At 32.0% G+C, this 21,840-nt stretch overlaps 3 protein-coding genes across 4 annotated transcripts; all 3 read right to left on the reverse strand.

The window, feature by feature from the left end:
* Positions 1–1,032: 1,032 nt before the first annotated feature.
* On the reverse strand, positions 1,033–3,823 carry LOC118031014 (nucleosome assembly protein 1;2-like). The gene is made up of 10 exons (XM_073408218.1): positions 3,805–3,823; positions 3,627–3,737; positions 3,371–3,463; positions 3,154–3,241; positions 2,982–3,043; positions 2,704–2,888; positions 2,435–2,612; positions 2,309–2,352; positions 1,523–2,213; positions 1,033–1,312 (listed from the first exon to the last, which is right to left on the reverse strand). The coding sequence occupies exons 2-10, from the start codon at positions 3,684–3,686 to the stop codon at positions 1,241–1,243; spliced, it is 1,473 nt and encodes a 490-aa protein (XP_073264319.1). The 5' UTR covers positions 3,687–3,737; positions 3,805–3,823; the 3' UTR covers positions 1,033–1,240.
* Positions 3,824–4,143: 320 nt separating this feature from the next.
* Positions 4,144–9,061, reverse strand: LOC118031015 (glyoxylate/succinic semialdehyde reductase 2, chloroplastic). Of its 2 annotated transcripts, none has more exons than XM_035035307.2 (12): positions 8,741–9,061; positions 7,597–7,678; positions 7,346–7,411; positions 7,020–7,095; positions 6,894–6,949; positions 6,011–6,095; positions 5,835–5,895; positions 5,552–5,604; positions 5,408–5,478; positions 5,246–5,318; positions 4,594–4,698; positions 4,144–4,518 (listed from the first exon to the last, which is right to left on the reverse strand). In XM_035035307.2, exons 1-12 carry the CDS (start codon positions 8,928–8,930, stop codon positions 4,360–4,362), a joined length of 1,077 nt encoding a protein of 358 aa, XP_034891198.1. In that variant the 5' UTR covers positions 8,931–9,061; the 3' UTR covers positions 4,144–4,359. The 2 variants fall into 2 exon arrangements, with proteins under 2 accessions (XP_034891198.1, XP_034891200.1); XM_035035309.2 differs by lacking the exon at positions 8,741–9,061 and adding an exon at positions 8,106–8,661.
* Positions 9,062–13,695: 4,634 nt separating this feature from the next.
* LOC118031016 (uncharacterized) lies at positions 13,696–17,136 on the reverse strand. Its single transcript, XM_035035310.2, has 6 exons — positions 16,638–17,136; positions 16,440–16,480; positions 15,223–15,386; positions 14,988–15,090; positions 14,726–14,895; positions 13,696–14,626 (listed from the first exon to the last, which is right to left on the reverse strand). Exons 1-6 carry the CDS (start codon positions 16,868–16,870, stop codon positions 14,042–14,044), a joined length of 1,296 nt encoding a protein of 431 aa, XP_034891201.1. The 5' UTR covers positions 16,871–17,136; the 3' UTR covers positions 13,696–14,041.
* Positions 17,137–21,840: the final 4,704 nt, after the last annotated feature.

The raw sequence follows: 21,840 nt of genomic DNA on the forward strand, positions 1-21,840 counted from the left end.
ACATTCATCATCCTTTCGAGTCTAACGCTCGCATTCTAAAAATAAAGATTGAGTCTTGTTGTCGGTTCCCAATTCCAAGTCACTGCCTTAAGTTTTAGTTATCCTTTACCATATGTGTGTGTGTAACAACATTTTTTTTATAAAAAAAAATACATTATAACATGTAAATATTGTTGTAGTCTTTGTTTGCAAATATGCTTCTTTTTCTTTCCTTTCATCAATGTTTAAGAATGCTTATATAGAAATATCTACGCGTTAGGATATATTAACTTGTTCATTGTGAGTAGGTTTAGGATGAATCAATGTGATCCCAACAAGGTTTATCGATGGCGAGTGATGGCTTTCGATCTCATTTTGAAACTACCTAAAGAAAATGAGTCAAAGCCCAACTAAACATTCATTATCCTTTTAGTCCTATACCTACATTCTAAAAATAAGGATTAAGCTTTGTTGTCGGTTCCAAATCCCAAATCACTACTTTAGGTTTTAGTCCTCATTTACCATATTTGTGTGTGTGTGTAAGTTGAAAAGCAAGTAGCCATGAATTTATGAAATAAACTTTTGTTTTGCATGATGTAACATGTTATCTTTGCTGACATTGTGGTGTCATTCAATTCAATTCCAATGGTATTAATGTCTTGGGACAGATTTCTAAGTGCCACACTTTTCAAACCTGATTTTCATGTTTCTTGGGGAAGTATTATTTTTGTTGGGGATTACTTGACCACGTGATGAAGAGATTTACATCAATACTTTTATCATAAAATCCAAACATGAAATGGTTTGTCTTTAAGATGTCTTAGGGTAATTTTCATCTTTTTTTGATATAGTTAGCCCTTATCTCATGATTTTTAAATGACTAATTAGGATTTTTAAATGTCTTGTGGCATTTCCTTTTATTATTATTTTTTTCCTTTAACTCACCTACATGTCTCGTGCGATACTTCACAACAGTGAAAATCAACATAGTGACTTGTTTAAGCTAGTAATGCATCATATTTACCAATGTTTCGCACAATATACACAACAATATATATAGCATACAATATCAAGCAGTCATTAAATTAGATACACTGATAGACATTATTTCTAGTTTCACTCCAAATGCATAGCTAAAGAAAAGAAAAGAAAAGAACATTGGCCATATCGATATATGTAGATGATAGATAGATAGTCAATGCCAGAGAGCTAAAGCTTTTGGTCAACTAGGACTGATGATGCTACAATCTGTGATCCAACACTACTGTTGCTTGCACTCAATGCTAGAGTGCTCCTTTTGCTGACCTTTCTGAATTTGTGCCCCTCCAATCTTCTGCAATTAATAAAACAAAATCAGATTTTCTCGGATCTTTATAACAGAACAACAGATAGCATAAAAAACTAAAATAATGAAATATCAGCTGCAACTTGCCTAGTGTCCATCAGATGACTGAAAGAATATTGCAAAGAAAGAAACAGTAGAAGAATATGTTAGCATCTTCAAAAATATGGAAGTCTAATTTATCAAATCGATGCACTTTACCTTCTTCCAGACCTGTTTTTCTTCCTCTTCCTCCTCATCCTCGTCTTCAACGTCCTTCTTTAGACCCCATTTTCTTTCCTTTCCCTCACCCCCGTCCTCATCATTGTCCTCTTTGATGTCCTTCTTCACACCTTGTTTTCTTTTCTCTTCTTGCTCAGCCTCCTTGTCGCTTGCATTGTCCTCCTCATCCCCATCATCATTCTCCTCATCTTCAGCCTCATAATCATCATCCTTCTTCAAGTCCCATTTTTTTTCCTTTTCCTCATCCTCATCATAATCCTTTTTTATGTCCTTCTTCACACCTTGTTTTCTTTTCTCTTCTTGCTCAACCTCCTTGTCGCTTTCATTGTCCTCCTCATCCCCATCATCATTCTCCTCATCTCCAGCCTCATCATCCTTCTTCAAGCCCCATTTTCTTTCCTTTTCTTCATCCTCATCCTCATCATAGTCCTTTTTTATGTCCTTCTTCACACCTTGTTTTCTTTTCTCTTCTTGCTCAACCTCCTTATCGCTTTCTTTGTCCTCTTCATCCCCATCATCATTCTCCTTATCTTCAACCTCATCCTCATCCTCATCATCATAATCACCACCATTGCCATCATAATCTATACCATCTAACTCATCTTCCTCGATAGCCTCTCCAGTAAACCATGACACAGCATGTGGAATGATTTTGTCCCGAATAATAATACTATCATCCACAAAAACATGTCCATATCAGAGAAAAGGAGAGAGAGATGCACAGAATCGACCCAATGAAGTTCACATAAAGAATGTGGGACTTACCCTATATTGTAGTCTTGTTTTAGCCGATCCTGAAGTTCATCATACTGTGAACACAAGAGACTACGACATCAATTAACATATCAACAGTTACATTGCTTTTCTTGTACATAATGAAGCGGAACTTACATCATCATCATCTAGGTCATCCTCATTCTCAGGGATCTGAGGAGGATTAAAGAATGTGAAGAAACTTTCACAGTTCTTAATTGTCATGGTGGTTTTGGTCTTCTTTGACACCATTCTTTGTTTCCTCTTCACAACCTTCGTCGTCAAGCATTTCTCAGGATACCATTCAATTTCCGTCCTAAAAAATCAGATGAAACATTATAAGAAGGAAAATGAGAAAGGAAGAGAATAAAAACTCTCAGCACAACAACATTAATATAATTAACTACCCAATTGCTTGGCTCAAAACAGGATCAGATTCATCAATTATGTGATAAGTCTTTGTCAGGACAGAATTTTTGAAGTAAGGACAAGGGTTGAAGTAAAACTCCAGCTCGAAACCCTCAGGGTTTTGTAGTCTCGACCACTTGATATCTTTTATGAACTTTAGGGCTCCTTCATCTTGTCCCTTAATCTATTGCAAGAATCAATTGATAAATCACATTACACAGTGATGAATCCAAAAGGAAGAAATATATGTGTGCATATGTGAGCACGCCTTGCATACCTCCTCTGCTAGTACTTCATGAGCTTTCATTGCAGTGAGCCAGAATTCAGGCACTCCTTTCTCTGCATTGAAGAAGTACTATACTCTTAAGTTCAATATAAGGCATTGCTTTCAAATACTCCATGTATGTTTGCCAAAAACAAGATATACTGTTAAAAATATACGCTAATACCTTCTACAGCTTGATCCTCTTTTATGCTATCTAATTCAGCTGACATAACCCCGTCAACTTCTTTTAGACCATTCACAATCTCATATCTCTGCGCAGAAAGCCCGTCAAAAACTTAAATTAATTACATAAATACGGAATAAAAATTGTAATGCATGCTACCTCTGATTCAACATTCACGTAACACATGCAGAAGTATTAATGCAAAGACAATACATACCTTAGTGTATAGTGGTTGATAAAGCTTGTGGTATTTATCTTCTAATGCCTCTCTCTCCTCAAGAAACTGTGCTTCCAGCTCATCATGTTGGCTCTGCAGAATAAATCAATTCGGTATGTAATTAAGCATGTCATGATCATCTATACATGTAATAGAACTTAACAAAAATGTTGAAAACCGGGCTGTAAAATAACACAAGCTTATGAAAACATAAACAGCACAATGTTTCTTGTAGAAAGTAGATATATACACCAACCTGAAGATGTCTGAGACACTCCACGTGTTTGCTGACCTTGGGAGACGATGACACCTTCATGTTATAGTTACTCAAACGGGAATGTTTGGGGGATGGGAAAATAAAAATAGCCTGGAAAACGAGGGAAAGTGAGTTTAGTTCTCTCTTATGAGGGAAGGAGGTGTCGATGTGAGCTTACAGGTTTTTATTTATAAGTTGAGAAAGTGATGTGTTTCTTGTTGTCTTGACTTCGGTATCTATCTGATGCTGTTGAGGGGTTAGAGCATATGGCCCATTGGAATCGATTTCAAGTTTAACTGTCAAGTAAAGCCAGGAAGGATCAGATTCAGGATGGAATTAATACCAATTTTTCATCTGGGAAAAAGCAAAACTCACTTGTGTCTCTTTGGAGTTTAGAATAGATTTCCACTTTAAGTAAAGTATAGATAGGATTCGTTTATCTTTTTCCGTGTTTTGCATTGTTTCTTTTATCAATTCTACCTCAAAAAATGAGTAGATTATAAATTACTCCTTGTGGTTTATTGCAATGAATTTGTCCATCAATTATTAATTATGTTAAATTCCTTGTTCAGAAACTATCAATAGTTTAGTTTAGGGACTGCGCAGTTTTTTTCCGACAGTTGTATTTACACAGAAAAAAGACCACAAGCTGGTGATGATGACATACAAGAAAACTAGAGATCTCAGGTACAAGCCTCTCCTTCGTAACCAGGAAAAAAACACACAAGTTTGCTCAGGATTGCACTTTTCCTTTCAGTGCTTCAATCACTGCTGAAAAATCACTATCGCTAAGCCCGTGACTTTTTGCTACCTTGTATAGTTCATTTGCAGCTGCTGCAATTGGGGTGGGTTGGGAAACAGATTCTGCTAACCCCAGGGCAAGTCTCATGTCCTGAAACCATTGACTTCATTTTTTAGATGGCAGCGTTGATTTAAATAGTGTCTGCAATTTAGAATATCTACAAACCTTCTGCTGATGCTTTAAGGGAAAAGCAGTGGGGTATAGAGATTTGACCATCGATGGACCTTTCAGCGAATACATCGGTGCATTAATGGCACCCTGTGATGCTACCTGCAATTTCACCTATGTAAGAAGATTCCTAAGAGGCTTCAATAGATGCCTTCAAAAACAACAAAATAAAATAAAATAAAAAAGATAACATCATTCTATATACTAGAGGCTTTTAGTTTTACCAACAACGACAAGGAAGAAGAGTGCACGCTTTAATTTTAATAGTTTTTCGAGCCAGAACACCTAACAAATGAGGTCCTTTTGGATGTACTTTTCCATTAAGTGCTGTTATTGAACAAGAAGGGTGCAACACCTTGATTCGTTTTGACCAAGGAATTTTAGTGAAGCATCATTCAGAACCTCTCTCTCTCTCGTACACAAACAAATGCAGACGAAGAAATAAAACAGACTGAAAATCAACAAGTTTCTTCATTTATTTTCCAGAGAACGGCAGTGCAATGATTATCATTGTGCATGTTCGAATGAGATAGAAAGAACAAGAATAATCCATTAAAAAGCAAACAAGAGTATGAATTCAGTTAATCTTCATGGGGTTTGATGACAAGTGACACAACAAAATCCAACAAGATTTTCTGTTCACAAATACCTCAACCAGTACATTGGGGTCCAGTCCTACTTTCTCGCTGAGAAGCAATCCTTCAGAAAAGGTTGCCATCATACTGCAAATTGTTGAAAACACCAGGTGTCACAATATAATCCAGCACAAAAGCAAAACAGAAAACAATTGACAAAAGGAACTCGGTAGAACCTGCCCATGATCATGTTGACAATAAGTTTCATTGCAGCCCCATTTCCGACTTCCCCAAGGTAAAATCTTGACTGGATATTATCAAAAAATCCATGTGAACAATAAAGTGTAATTAGTTTCCAGGAGAAAAATAGGATACAGTACCTTCCCCATGATATCTAAGAACGGAGTGACTGTTTCATACAGAGAATTGTCACCTGAAAGATAGCACATTATGCTTCAGTTTCTAGCAAGTGATTCACTATGTTATGCAGCAGAGATAAAAAAAAAAAGTATAGAATAAAATACGAGCAGACAATAACAATATTGCGGAAGAGGTATGAAATAATCTTATTAGTGACCAGAAACTTTTAAAATTTCAATAGTCTCTGCATCATCCATATATTTGAACTTGTGGAGGGAGGACAAATTTAAAATCACTTTCAACCTGCAGTAAGAAATATAAGTTGCCCATCTTCTGCTGGTTTCTTTGAGCCAGAAACAGGTGCCTACAGGAAAATAATGTAAAGGTTACTGGAAGTTCTCTTAAAATGGTTATCATGCAACTTGATCGAACATGTCTTAGTTTCAGTAAGAATAGTTGCGGTGAGAACAGATTTTCACTTCCAAAAAAGACGCCCCAGAAGCTTTGATATGTCCACAAATCAATTTAGAAGTCCCACCATCAACAGTTGAAACATCCACATACCTGTCCATCATGCAGGCAGATGTGACTTAGGAAGAGAGAGAGAGAGAGAGAGAGAGAGAGCTTCAATAAGGTAAATGTAGAAAACCAGCTGAGAATAATGCATTGTTAATCCTTATCCATTCTCATATATCCTCTGATCCAAGCCAAACCAGGTGTGGATTTAGGATTTTATCTCTATTGAAAATCAATTGTGAATGGTGAATGTGTTTAACAGAAACCAAAGTCAGTGCTATTCTGGGGAGGGAACGAGGTGATTATAGATATCATCAGATTAGATGAATGTACTAGCAAGCACTTGACTCTTACAAGGTATTAGGAAGGATCTTCATGCTATTAAATCAGAAAAGGAACCATATGAAAGGCAGTTTCTAGTATATACTTCTCTGTTTTCTTTTGGTTCAGTAGAAGTTTAAGTGGGCCTTGACCTTGAGCTACACGAGGGAATCAGCCTCCCCAAATACCTCCCACCTCCCCTCTTGGGAATTGAAACTAGAATGATTGATATGGTGGTGGCCAGGTGAATTTTTCAGCTAAGCTAGTACCCACCAGATGATACTTCTGTATCAACATATAAGTTGGATCTTTTAAGTTTGTTAAGAAGTGGCTAATTCTCCAAAATGAACACCAGCAGCTAGCAACTTGCACATTGAAATGCTCAAATGAATGTTGAGCAAGCAACAACATAATCAAGTATTCACAGACAGTGGTTCTAGTATGAAGCTAGGAGCAATGACCAATGGGAAACGATCTGAAGAACATATAAATTCCCTATAATGAGAAAGAACAAGGAGAGAATACCCTTTTCCTGGACCCATACCACTTGCAGCTCCATGCTTTCCACATGCAACCTCCACCTGAAATAAGGCCGCTATTGGCTTTCCAGTATGAAATATTTAGGAGGCAATTAAAATAAAATATACTCACTGCACATTCTGGATCAGCAAGCATTGCAAATGTGACATCACAGGCTGCAGTTACTTCCTTGGGAGAAGGCTTATATCTGCATAAGAAAACAATTTGTAAGATTTCTTCCCTGCTTCAATCTGTAAAAGATTGCACTTTGAAGAGTTGCAGATGAAAGCATAAAGAGCAATTAAAAAATAGCTAGATTCCTGCTCCCGGAATTAAAATGAATGCTGAGTCATCCTAAGTTCACTTGTTTCAAGCGTCTCATTTGGAGGTAGTCCATGACCATTTCGAAATTCCAAAAAACATTTACTTCATAGGTTGTATGTACATTAAGTGCTTACTTTGCTCCCAAGCTGATGAGAGGATCACATTTGCTCTTGGTCCTGTTCCAAACAGTCACATCACACCTACAAAATGCCAAATATGGGATTAAACTAAACAGTCCAGAAAATAAAATTGGCTCAACATAGCCCAATCTGATAGCTATTTTTTTTTTTTTTTTCTTCTGTAGTTCCTGATTATGCGAAAATAAAATACACTGCAGCCATTTGTTTCTGTCATTCAAACACAGTAATAACAAAATAAATCTTACCCGGATTTTATGAGATTCTGAGCCATTGGAGAACCCATAATTCCAAGGCCTAGAAAGCCAACAGTAATTGGAGCGCCACCATCTGCAAATTCAGAAAAGGGTTTGGTTAGATAGGGTAAATGCACCAAAAACATGTTTTTATACATGAAAAGCAGCTCAATTGATAGCTAAATACAATCACGATTATCTGTTAGAACATAGTTCAAATATAAAACCTATGCTTTATTATGAACAAACAAATTAATGAGGTATTCTAACAAGAAGGCGGTCACAGTGAGACTGCCCCCTGCACATCATCATCGTAAACAGTTTGTCTCCTGGCACTGCTGCACTCTAACAGGTTTGTGACACCTCGTCATTTTCCATTTTGAAGATAAGAAGAACAATACCTTTCATGTTCAATATGCATATGTCATTGCACAGTGCTAGTTCCATTTGCAGTTGCATAAAACTATTGCTTTTGAAACCTCTGGTCAGATTCAAGAATTTTACAGACCAAGCATACTCACAAAAAATTCTGCATCCACAGGCACCTTGCTTTAGCACTAACAACCTCATCCTTCAACATGTATTCATTATCTTGGTATGCATGCAAAACGAAGCAGCTTGTCCTGTATAGCAACCATACTGCTCATTTTGCAGTTCTAGTACCAATGTGTATTTGTACTGTGCCGCACTTCATCCATCCATCACAATGTCTATTTCCATACGTTTCGTAAAAAATTTACGGTCACAAATATCATTATCTGTATCAGATCACACCATGTAAATTTTCAATTTGTTCTTATCATAAAAAAAAAATTAAAAAAAAAATACATGTGCAGGAAGGACTAATGTTTCTGGTTTGGCTCTCGTTGCTCAACTTGAAAGACATCATGAAATGAATCTCAATCTGCAATCTCCACGCAGATGCAGTTTTCAAACCCAATTCAAGTTTGAAGGCAAACACTTCAATTACTAAACAAGTGAATTAAGCAGGCAAAGCCAAGGAGCCACCTGTTAATACTTTCTGAATCCTTGACATAGTAGTAATTCAACCTAGTTTGGCGTGATAAAACACAAACCCCATAAAGTTTCGCAGCTCAAGTTGCTGAATTGTACATAAAGAAGAAGAAGAAGAAGCAAAGCAAAGCAAAAAAAATACCATTAGCAGTAGAAATTGAAGCTTGGGCAGAGAAGGGCTTGAAAGGTTGGTAAGTGGGAAAAGAAGAAGAGATGGGTATTGGTCTAAAATGGATGGGAAGTTGAGCGCAGAAGCTTGAACACGTTGCCATGGAAGCAATTGATGATGATAAGAAGAGATGACCGTTGCTGGCCTTAAGCAACAAGGACATAGTCCCTTCCTTGTTCGCTTGTTACTGCTCTCTTCTCTTGCACTTTAAACGGTTGTCTGTGTCCAAACCAAAGCTAAGCTCGCATTTCTATGCAACCTCTGCATGTTAGGAAGGGGATAAAGAAAAAGATAGAGGATCAGTGAAGTTAAGGGGTTCGCTCCCTTTTCTTTTTCTTTTTTTAAGAGAATAGCTAATTTTGGTCCCTGTAGTTTTAGAGAAAGGTCATTCCTACCCTTATTTTCATTCTATTCAATTTCCCCCCTTCATTGAAAGAATGTCATAGAGGTAATCATTTTTTGTTTGGTTCGGTTTTTATCAAAAAAAAGTAACCAAACCAAAAAATTTTAAAAACAAACTGAAACCGGTTCAAACCAAAACAGGTTCAAACCGACTGGTTTGGCTCGGTTTTTTCTGGTTTGGATCGGTTTTTTATGTTTTGGCTTGATTTTTTTGCGTTTTGACTCGGTTTTTTTATGGTTTAATTTTTTTGGTTATTTTTTTATGGTTTTTTTGGTTTAATCAATGCCAAATGAGACCAATTAATAAAGACATCCAATCTCCGTCAATTATTGAAATGGAGGAGGAAATTGACTTTTTAGGAAAAATAGGGGGTTCTCTTTTTCTTCTTTTTTTTTTTTTCAATTTCAACAAGAAATGCAAATTCGAGTTCAAATTTTATGTTTTACAATCTCATTGGAAAGGGGTTGTAACTGGACTGTGACCTTAGTATCTTGACATCGAACAAGATTACCAAAAATTACCTTTAGTATGATAACTAATCTAAATTCGAGTAATTAACCAATTTTGAGGCAAGAAAAAAAAATATACACGCCATTTATTTATTTATTCAAATTTTTCACTTCATTTGTAAAACCTGTTTACACTAAAACTAAAAATACATGTTGTAAATAAAAACAATATTTGTTCGTAACTAAACATAAAAATGCATCCCGAAATTGAAAAAAAAAAAATTAGAGGAGTATTTAGAAATACGGTACAAATCACATTTTTAAAAATTTTAAATTTATTTTAAAAAAAAATATATTTTCAAATTATTTTGATGTGCTAATATCAAAAATAATTTTTAAAAAATAAAAAAAATTATTTTAATGCATTTTTAAGCAAAAAAGCACTCTGAACCGCCACCACCATTACAATCCCAAACAAGCCTAAATTCAACTAAAAAAATCATGAACAACTAAGATAAACAATCATAACAATAAGAATTTATATAATTGATTATAAGGTTTAGTCCTATTTCCCTTAACAAATTAAATTAATCAGTTGTTAGATTTCTCAAAACATATAAATGCAATGAAAACATTAATTTTAAAATTTTTGGGAGTTCCAAGGATCTCATTAGATAATTAGACAATATAAAGTATTTAGAGTTTGTGAAAAGATTATCTAAAATCACAATTTCCTTGTTTCTGGGTTAGAACAACTCTTCAAGGTTAAAATTATGGCAAACCATAAATTGATTAATTGTCCAACCTCTAATAACAATCCATACAAATCATTGATTCAAAAATCTCTTAAATTCTTTTAAATAGATAAATTGTTATGCTTGAGTGTTATGTCTTTCTTTTCTCTAATTTGCCTATTTGTATAGGTGTATTTGATGTACATAATATGTTTCTCTTTGATCTTTTGATTAAAAAAAATATAAAACCAAGAATTTTATTTATAGGAAAACTCAATCTATCGCTTTATTCATGAGAAATATCATATATTTTATTTTAGGACAGTTTTAGAAATTTATGGAATCAAATTCCTTATTGATTTTTATAAGTCTAAATATGGTAATCACATGTATAAATTGAATTCTAGTCTATAATTTCTAAAACCTAGTTATAATCAAGTCGTATTTGATTAATTATCCTAGTTTAATTTCATATCAATGACTTTTAATGTATCTGACCTATTAAATTTCTAACATGTTGGCTTTAATATAAATAAAAATCCTAATAAAAATAAGATTAAATAAATTAAACAATTTAATTTATTATAAATTTAATAAATTGTTTAATTTATATATGAAGATCGAGTATATCATCTAACAACATGTCATAATCTCCTAAATATTTAGAATATTATATGTTGTTGAACTTAATCTTTCAGCAATTATTTACTCAGTATAATTATTATCCCTTCATCGAAAAATATTCTGATTAAAACATTTAAGCACGTAGTGTGTTTGCTCTATCAAATCATATTTGTTCTAAAAAACATAGTCATTGATTATTTGAATAAGATTTGAAATTCTTTTCAAATCTTATTCCACCTTACGCATGTATTTCTTAATTAATACTATTAAAGAAAATATAGAATATATTTTTTAATTCACCTAGGTGTTGAATTCTTTTTTGATCACTCAAATACCTTAATATACTTTATGTTATATCCAATATCTTCTTATTTTCTACCTTTAATTAAGACAGCATGTAATTAAGATCATGATATCGCATTTCCTATGTAGGATAACTTGGTGATTTTTAGTTTAATAATCACTTACATGACTGTCACATGAGTTTTTCTATAAATATAAGTGATCTCTCTAGATATAATTGTCATAAAAAGTAATAGGGCACTTTCTCCCTTATGTTCCTATGAATTTAATGAGTAGTTTTGACTCATGATTTCATGATCATAGTATTTTGAGGAGCAATCTCAACCATGCTTCCATGTTCAACAACCATAATTTGAACACTTATTTCTCTCATAAAATCATGATCGTAATTGTCATAACAACTCACTACATTGTCGTGTAACTGTCAGTCTATTCTACTAAGTTTGTTGTGTTTGTTATTTGCCTTGGACTGTCCATCGCCCAAGTCCAAACTTGAATCAGTACACTACTCGTATAGGTCAATGTTGCCAATTCAGCCACTACTTCTGAATCTAACATTGTTCTATAGACTGCCATTGCTCATTATGTCTTTCCAGCAATGTTTTCGTCAGTGTATTCAAGTTGAATTTTTACTTTGTTACAAACATTACAAACAAAGATCAATCTCGACATCAATAGGTTGATCTTAAATAATAGAGTTCAATAAAAGGTGTTTTTTTTTTTTCATTTTAAAATGTCAAAAAAGAAGAAGAAGAAGAAGAGATCAAGGCCGATGAAGTTTTTTGGATTTAATTTGATTTTTTAAAAATTTTTAGGGATTAGATGGTGATTTAGAGTTAAAATGGGTTTACTAAAGTTTTTAAGTTTTTTTAAGGTATTTTTAGGCGAAAACTAGTTAAAAATTAGATTTTTAAGGTCTAAAAACTAGAACTTCTTTTTCCAATCAATAGATATGACAAAAAAAAAAAACAATAAATTAAACATCATTTACTTAGGAGAACAACATTTTATCAATTTGTTTTTTCTTTTTTAATAGGCAAATAATATATATTATCTACCTATTTTTTTTTTTAAAAAAAAAAACAAAATAATCAAGCACACGAGCCTAGCTTGAAAACCCAGGGTGTCTAGCCATTTTGCTTCCAAGGCTTTCTGGCCAGGTATGCAAGCCTTACTTGTTTTTATTAAGGGAATTTTGATTCATCATCTTCTATTTTCTTTTGTTAATTAATTATTTTTTGTAAATTTCTTTTAAGATAATGTTTATAAAAATTGTTCAGTGATGTCATAACTTTTAAATAAGATTATAGATTTTACAGTAATATTAGAAATTATTTTATGAATAATTATATATTGAATCTAATATATATAATTAAAAAAAAATTATTGTGGAATATTCAAAGAGAATAAAATATATATTTTATTATTTCTTTATTGTAAACATTATATAATTTTCACAAATTAATCGTTCTTTTATTTTTTCATACAATCACATAAAAAATATAGATAAGTTCTAATTTAAAAAACTTTGCTTTTAATTAAAAAAAAAACATGTTTTCATCCAAAGGAATAAAATACATGAATAAAAGAATAATATTTGGACAGAAAAATATATTTTTTACTTGATAATATAAATCATTGGAATTGTTACAAATATTTATTTTAATTTTCACAAATTTATATAAAAATATATTTCATCTAACAATACCCAGCTTTTTTATTATTTTTTATTTAATATTTAATTAATATCATCTTTAAAAAAAAAATAGCTTAACTATTTTTTAAACAATAATAAATCATTTGGATGGTTTATATAATTTCATAATACATCCAAGAGATTATTTTTATTTATTTTTAATTTTTTTCCAATTAAATTTAAAATGAATTAGTTGTATTTACATCATGCATGCATTATATGTAATAGGAAAACTCTTAAGATAAATATAAGAAAATATATATAATAAATAAATAAATAAAAACTAATATTTGCATCTATTTTAACTTCTTACTAACTTTCCACTTTAATCTTTAATTAAGAAACACAATTTTATGTATCATCTTTTCCTTTAGAAATATAATAGTAGTTACTTATTGAAATGTTTTAAAAAATATATATATATCAAAATAATATTTTTTATTTTTTAATATTTATTTTTTATATCAACTATCAAAATAATCTAAAACATAAAAATAAATCATTTTAAATAAAAAAAATTGAAATTTTACAAATAACCATTTGGATCACACTATCACGGGGGGCTTAAAAATCCTTACAATAGCAGACAGAGAGACCTCATTAATTAAATTATATGATTATTTGACTGCAATTAGTTCCAGAAATATCAGATACATACATGTATATAAACAGATCCTCGAAACAATGGTTAGCAGCATTGGTGCAATAAACCTTGGTGGTTGGTGCACAGAGTGGTCAGTGACATTGATCAACTCTAAACAAGTTTAAAACAAAGTTCTATCTAACGGTAAAACTGACATAATGTACAAGAGTTCCAGCTAAGTTGTATTTTTTTTTTTTTTTAACTCTATCAAGGAAGGAAGCCGATAACCTAGGGCCAAGTACCATAATTTGAATTTGCGTTTTCACAATTACAAGAAACATTCTATAACCAATTCAGTCTCCTTATAAACTATAAATTGCAACAGAATATCCATCAGTTTTCTAAGAACAGCCCCTACCCTTACCAGGCATGTAGATGACATCCTTCATATCAAATTGCCAGGATTTGATGCCACTGCCTCGTTACTTACGGTAAGGATGATACCTTCCAGTAACAGCAGCACTACCATTTGCACTGCCAGCATACCCCTTATTACTACCATAGCCACCACCACTAAGAGCATCGCCATTGTCATACCTTTTACCGCTGCCAAAACCATCACCATCGCCATCACCAGTTCTCCCATATCCTTTACCACCACCATACTCGGCAGCATTGTTGTAACTACTTGGAATGCCATAACCACTTCCTCCATATACACCAGTTCCATACATCATTGGCCCACCAAACCCGAAACCATAACCATATGCACCATAACCACCATAAAAACCAGCAGTGCCTGCAGGATAGTTTCCTCCATAACTGCCATAACTCCCATAACCATCATAGCCACCATACCCACCATATCCTCTGCCCATTTTTCGACCATAACGACCTACAGAACTATTGCCAGCACCAAAGCCACTCGCACCATTGCCAGCACCAAAGCCACCTGCACCATTGCCAGCACCAAAGCCACCTGCACCATTGCTGAATCCAGTATAAGACTTTGCTGTACTGCCATAATCACCACCAGTTCTCTTTGGTTCAGCCTTCTTTATTTCCACCTAAAATTTATACTGAAGGGTTTGAGCTACTAAAATCTCACAAGATCATGCCATAAACAACCATGACAGGAACATCTATTCAGCAGAAATATAACCTACCTGTTTACCACCAAGCTCATGTGTTCTGCCCTCTGAAAAGATTTGTTCTACAGCATCTTCAATGTCAAATGTGACAAACCCAAATCCCCTAGACCTTCCAGTCTTATGATCTAGCATAATCTGGTGGTCTACAATGCTACCATAAACAGAGAAGTATTCCTTTAACTCATCTGTAATATGAAAATACAGTCAGGGGAGCACATAAATTTAGCTCATTCAGAAAAAAAAAGGGAAATTCAATATGAAAATTGAGCTATGCTACCTTCAGTCAAAGAAGGTGGTATTCCACCAACAAAAATTTTCTTTGTTCTTGTTACTCCTTTAACGTCCATATCTTCCCTTGGAACTGTCCTCTTCACTTCCACCTGGAATATGAATACAACAATGTAAGCTCCAAAATACCAAGAATTCCACCATTTATAATGTAGAAGCAATGAATAAAATTATCAGCAACTTAAACATCTTATGTTGTCAGGAAATGAGTGAGTTAATGTTACCGCTCTGCCATCTATAACATGGTCTTCCTCCAAAACCCTATCAGCAACTGCAGGGTCAGCAAATGTTACAAACCCAAACCCTCGTGGCCTTCCAGAATGTCTATCAGTCATTATTACAGAGTCCATGACTTCTCCATACTTGCTAAAGTAATTAGTGAACGTTTCTGAAACCAAAAGGATGTGATAGATATTAGCACAGAAGAGAGACAATTCTACCCAAGGAGAATTTTATGATAAAAGATGACAAAACAAGCCAAACAGAAACAATAAAATGGTGGACAATGTTGAAGGAGAATTTAATGGCCTAGGATATCAAAACAGAAAATATACAAATGGTGAAAAAAAGAAAACACAACATGGCTGCTTGATTTTAAGCTCATTGGTCACAATTTCACACATGAAAATTGGTAAAACCTGACACTGGATCAGTTCTCATCTATCCTCATCTTCTATTCAATTTCACTTAAGTACTAATAACATTAGAACTATGAACAACACAAGTCCTTTGGCAGTGTACACATGCAAGCTAAAGCTAACAACTACCCTATCCATATAGCTGTAATCATGCTGTAGAACTAAGCAGCAATCCTTCACAGGTGGAAGGCACATATTCTTCAAATTTCTTGACTTAGTGTCAGAAAACTAGCTTGCAGCAATTGAGAAGGCAGATAACCAATTCCCCTAGATTGCGTTCATAAGAGATTACTAATACTAGAGATTGTACAATTCCTATTGCTGATGGAATTTGATCCAAGGTATGACCTGCCAATACGAAATATAACAGACCATTTCCAAAACCATTCCATAGACTTACATATAATGCAACTACACAGCTAAATTGAATATCTATAATGCAATCCACAAAGTTCTCAATTGTTAGTCACACATACAATATCCAAACTCTTCCCATTGTGAAATATCAGGCGCACTCAGCACCACAAGTCAATGATTAAACCTCAAGATGGCACATATATTTCACAAAAAAACCAAAAGAAATGAAACAAAAATATGCAGCCATGACTCTTTAACACAAAAGTAACTAGATAACACCACATGTATTAGAAAGCCACACAGAAAAAGCTTGCAATTCAAACTGCACCAAGCAAGTTAGCTATTCGAAATACAAGCCACTGTAGGAATTCAAATGCTCAATTCAATCCTACAAGACATTAATAATTCTAAAACAACAACTTATTAAAACAGTAAAGTATTATTACCTTCAGTAGTTTCCCAGGAGACACCACCAACAAAGAGTTTTCTACCAGCAAAAAAAAAAACCCACAAATTATTTCCCCAATCACAATCATTTTTAACAGCGAAATCCGCAATCTGCTTTTGATTTAATCTAAGCCTCTAAAAGAAGAAAAAACCAAAATCCCTACATGCACAGAAACATTACAAATTTACAAACTAACCCTGCAGAAGAAGAGTCACGATTGTGATGATGATGATGATGATTCATCGATAGGTTTCTTTCAATTCCTCCACTACCTATGTCCCCCTCCTGCTGTTGCTGTTCTTCCTCATAAAAACCTTCTTGCTGCTGCTGCTGCTGATGCTGATGCTCTTCGTCACTATGGCGGTTAAAGGCAAGGACGTTATCTCCATATTGCCTCTCTTGCGGTGGATAATCATAATCCATTGACATATTTTTGACCTAATCAAACAAAAACCTTCAAAAGAACCACCTTTTTTTACCTTGCCTAACCCTAACTACCAATACCCTAAAAGTAGACTCGCCTAGATTGATTGATTCAAGAACCCTACTAGCTAGGGTTTTGAGCAAGCAGAGAGAGGAATTGGGATTCGATTTTGGAGTTGCAGAGAAACCCTAGGTTAGGCTCGCGCAAGGTGCCGTGCAAGAGAGCGAGAGGAGAAGAAAGAGAATAAGTAATTCAATTTGAAATATTCGATTTCTGGAGGTGGTTTGTTTTCCTTATATTGATTGTTGGAGTGTCAGTGTTGAAGTTGAGCCGGGAACGGCGTCGTTTATGTCATAATCTAAAAGCACATGCATGCCCACCGTTGGACGGTCAAAAATAAAGGCCAGGCCAAGCCATATTTCATGTTCAACCACAAATGCATGAAATACGGCCTCTTGGACTCATATAAAATAAATGTTCACAATCAATCCCTCTTTTTTTTCGTGAAAACTCATGAATCTTGATTATATTAAAAAAAAAAAACATTTGTGAATAATTTCATATATTGTTAACATGAATAAAAATCATTTATTAGGTATTGATGAAGTGCTCATCATGAAAAACTTACAACATGATTAAGTTTTTCTTGGACGAGTCCTAGACTAATAATTAGAAACCAGGGACCTCGTAGACTTAAGTTAACAAATACAAGAAAAATGTGTGTGAAAAGAGAAATATATGTGTAGAGAGTCTACAAGTAACGGTGAGAGTTAATATGTTATGTTAAGTATGCTTGAGTGAGCCTATATGAGCTTGTCTTTTTACATGGTGACTAGTGGTATGTATAAATATAAGAGGTTACATAAGTTTGCTAGTTAAGAGGAAAACTAATGAGATCTGCAAAGCAGGTTTTGAGTTCGAGTCAGGACGTGTATTTCTTGTAAGAGTCTGTGACAGCCGAGGTTTTACTCACTCATCTGGACTCACAAAATACGCTTTCCAGAAGTGGGGTTTCCTCGAATAAAAAAAAAAAACAAAGAAAAACTTTATCAATTTTTCATTTTATCATTATCAAGATGTATACTTTTGCATGCATATAATGGTTTAGAATTTTCTTTTGATATAATTATGTTTTTTTTTCATATTATTATTATTATGTTATTTCTAAATGTTATTTATATTATATGGTATTGCAATTCTTGGGGGGTGAATTCTTGTACTTCCAATTTTTATTAAACCTATATATATCAAATAATGATGATAACAATATATATTAATTAATTATATTAAGTAAATAATCAACCTACTTTCATACTTTTTTTAATTCATTATTAGTTATGTATGTACATATAAATTTATACATATTAATTTACAGAAATTAGAACTCGAAAATAAAATTAACAAAATATAAAACAGACTTTTTAAATAAGCTACTATTTATATCATCACAACACATATAAGCCGTAATTCGACATAAGTTTCAACAATTTAAAAAAAATATATAATTTTAGAAAATTTAAAACAAACTCTAACATGTACAAAATCATGTATCCATACAACAAGTGTGTTAGAGGAAAAAATAAAACAAGTAAACACCCAAATAAAATATAAATACTGTAAAAATATACAATAAAAAAATTAACATTTTAAAATTATGTTGAAATTTTAAAATAGTAGATTTACTTACTTAAAATGAAAAAACCTTAATAAAATTATTGTTGTGATGAGTTGTGCTGAGATTAACTGAAAAAATCAAGAAATGACGAGTTGTGCTTAGATGAGTTGGTCTGTTAATGCTTTTATCTTTGTTGTCCGTTTGTAACTATGCATAATAGATATGTATTTTTCATAAATCCTACATATGGACCTTTTCAAATAAAATGTTGATCAATGTGCATCTCTTTGAAAGAAATGAATTAATGCAGGTCTTAGAGCTTACTTTAATTCCCCACCTTAATTAGTGTTTTTTTTTGCTAACCATTGACACGTGATTTACCATGGATTAGATAACTTTTTTCCCAACAAAAATAATAATAGGAAAGCTCTTTCAATTTATTTTTTTTATGTAGTAAAATGCAAAAAATAATTAAATTAAAAGATAAAATTAAAAAAAAAAAAATTAAATTCAAAAAATAACAATAAATAAATAACTGGATAAACTGATTAATCTGCTAAACTTGTGATTTGGATAATGTACCCTAATGAAATTAACAATTTATAATTCTTAAGATTTTTTTTCGTTTGATTATATGCCAACTGGATTTTTTGATACAAAATAACAATTTAAAAAATTAAAAATAAGGGGTTGTGTGTGGAACAACATGTTATCCTCTTATTTTAAATATTAAAGGACAAATGATATATTATTCACTCTTTAATTTTAAAATAAAACTACAGGTGACATGTTATTTGCTGGACTAGAATTCAACTATCAAGGTTGCTGAAAAATCAGGCCCTTAGTATTTTTTCACTAAAAATTTATTTTTCAATCATTTCTAGCCCAAAAAATCATAAATACCATAATAAACTCATTCATGGTTTCAAAAAACCGTACAAAAACTAATAATTAGAAACCAGGGACCTCGTAGACTTAAGTTAACAAATACAAGAAAAATGTGTGTGAAGAGAAATATATGTGTAGAGAGTCTACAAGCAACGGTGAGAGTAATATGTTATGTTAAGTATGCTTGAGTGAGCCTATATGAGCATGTCTTTTTACATGGTGACTTGTGGTATGTATAAATATAAGAGGTTACATAAGTTTGCCTAGTTAAGAGGAAAACTGATGGGGAATATCAATTTTTTTTAAAAAAATAGTTGAGTTATTAATTGGTGTTTCATGTTTATTATTAATCGAGATGTATATGATTAAATAAATCTTTTGCATGAAATGCATTTTTTCCCGCATAATGTTTTAGATTTTTCTTTTGATATAATTATGTTTTTTTTATATTATTATGTTATTTATATTATACGTTATTGCAATTCTTGAGATGAATCCTTGTACTTTCATCATTTTTATTAAACCTATATATATATATTAAATAATGATTATAACAATATATATTAATTAACTATATTAAGTAAATAATCAATCTACTTTCATACTTCTTTTAATTCATTATTAATTATCTATGTATGTATAAATGCATACACATTAATTTACAGAAATTATAACTCGACAATAAAATTGACAAAATATAAAAACAGGCCTATTAAACAAGCTACTATTTATATCATTACAATACACCTAAGTCGGTAATTCCATACAAGTTTCAACAATTTAAAAAACAAATATAATTTTTGAAAATCTAAAACAAAATATAATATGTACAAAATCAAGTATCCATACAACAAGTGTGTTAGAGGAAAAAAATAAAACAAGTAAACACCCAAATAAAATACATATATTGCAAAAATATATAATAAAAAAATTAATATTTTAAAATTATGTTCAAATTTAAAAATAATAGATTTACTTACTTAAAATAAAAAAGAAATCTCAATAAAATTATTGTTGTAACAAGTCGAGAAATGATAAGTTGTGTTGAGATAGTTCGTCTGTTAATCTTTTATCTTTGTTGTCCGTTTGTAACTCTGCATAATAGATATGTATTTTTCATAAATCCTACATCTGGACGTTTTCAAATAAAATGTTGATCAATGTGCATCTCTATGAAAGAAATGAATTAACGCAGTTCTTAGAGCTTACTTTAATTCCCCACCTTAATTAGTGTTTTTTTTTACTAACCATTGACACGTGATTTACCATGGATTAGATAACTTTTTTTCCAACAAAAATAATAATAAGCAAGCTCTTTCAATGTATTTTTTTATGTAGTAAAATGCAAAGAAATAATTAAATTGAAAGATAAAATTAAAAAAAAAAATTCAATTAAAAAAACAACAATAAAAGAAAGAACTGATAAACCGATTAATCTACCAAACTTGTGATTTGAATCATGTACCCTAATGAAATTAACCATTTATAATTCTTAAGATTATTTTTCATTTGATTATATGCCAACTAGACTTTCTTATACAAAATAACAATTTAAAAAATTAAAAATAAGGGGTTGTGTGTGAAACTAAATAAAAAATAACCTTAATGTTTCTAAAGTTTGATAACAAAAGGATTTTTTTTTAAAAAAAAAAATTAAGGGTTAAAAATACATTAATTTTATTTTTAAAAAGACCAAGTTTATAGACTTACCCACACGTCTAGCACATAAAAGAGACTTTGTTTGCTCTCATCCCTAGAATATGCGACAAACAACATGTTATTTTTCTATTTTAAATATTAAAAATCAGATGACATGTAGTTCACCTTTTAATTTAAAAATAAAACTACGGACGACATGCCATTTGCTGGACTAGAATTCAGCTATCAAAAGTGGCTAAAAAATGGGCCCTCGGTATTTTTTTTCCCTAAAAATTTAATTTTCAACTATTTTTTTCCCAAAAAACAATAGACATCATGATAAACTCATTCATGGTCTCAAAAAACCATACAAAAACCTGAAAATCAATTTGAATCCAAAACAATTTTTGAGCTTATATATATATATATATATATATATATTTTTTTTTTTTTTTAAGGCAATTTCAATGTGAAAAAAAAAAAAAAAAAACATAAGTGGAACTTTTCTCATCTACTAGAATTCATTGACACCAAAATATTTGACTATTTTGGTGGCTGAAGAAGATACTAAAGATGATTTTCTCTTTTATAACCAAAATTCGATGAATTTTTTTTTTCCTATCAAACCAGTGACTGGAAAATAAAAAAAATAAAGTTTTGAAACTTAAATTGATTTTTTAAAAAATTTTAAAAATTAGAGGGACCAATATTTATAATTCAAAAGATGTGATGGTGAAATAAATATATAAAAACTTAAATTGACCTTCAATGTGGTCCTAAGAGAGAAATAAAAAAAAAGTTCTAGAACAAAAAATAATTGCATTAAAATCTACA

The sequence above is a fragment of the Populus alba genome, chromosome 3, assembly GCF_005239225.2.
Source record: "Populus alba chromosome 3, ASM523922v2, whole genome shotgun sequence".
Lineage (NCBI taxonomy): Eukaryota > Viridiplantae > Streptophyta > Magnoliopsida > Malpighiales > Salicaceae > Populus > Populus alba.

Coding starts and splice junctions, on each gene's coding strand:
- LOC118031015 (XM_035035307.2), bottom strand. CDS start 8,930: ATGTCCTTGTTGCTTAAGGCCAGCAACGGTCATCTCTTCTTATCATCA. Junction 4,699..5,245: donor ACCCCAATGTACTGGTTGAG/GTATTTGTGAAC, acceptor GTGAAATTGCAG/GTAGCATCACAGGGTGCCAT. Junction 4,519..4,593: donor CCTTAAAGCATCAGCAGAAG/GTTTGTAGATAT, acceptor CAATGGTTTCAG/GACATGAGACTTGCCCTGGG.
- LOC118031016 (XM_035035310.2), bottom strand. CDS start 16,870: ATGTCAATGGATTATGATTATCCACCGCAAGAGAGGCAATATGGAGAT. Junction 15,091..15,222: donor ATGTTATAGATGGCAGAGCG/GTAACATTAACT, acceptor TTCATATTCCAG/GTGGAAGTGAAGAGGACAGT. Junction 14,627..14,725: donor ATGAGCTTGGTGGTAAACAG/GTAGGTTATATT, acceptor TATAAATTTTAG/GTGGAAATAAAGAAGGCTGA.
- LOC118031014 (XM_073408218.1), bottom strand. CDS start 3,686: ATGAAGGTGTCATCGTCTCCCAAGGTCAGCAAACACGTGGAGTGTCTC. Junction 3,242..3,370: donor ATCAACCACTATACACTAAG/GTATGTATTGTC, acceptor CTTTCTGCGCAG/AGATATGAGATTGTGAATGG. Junction 1,313..1,522: donor AAAAACAGGTCTGGAAGAAG/GTAAAGTGCATC, acceptor TATTAATTGCAG/AAGATTGGAGGGGCACAAAT.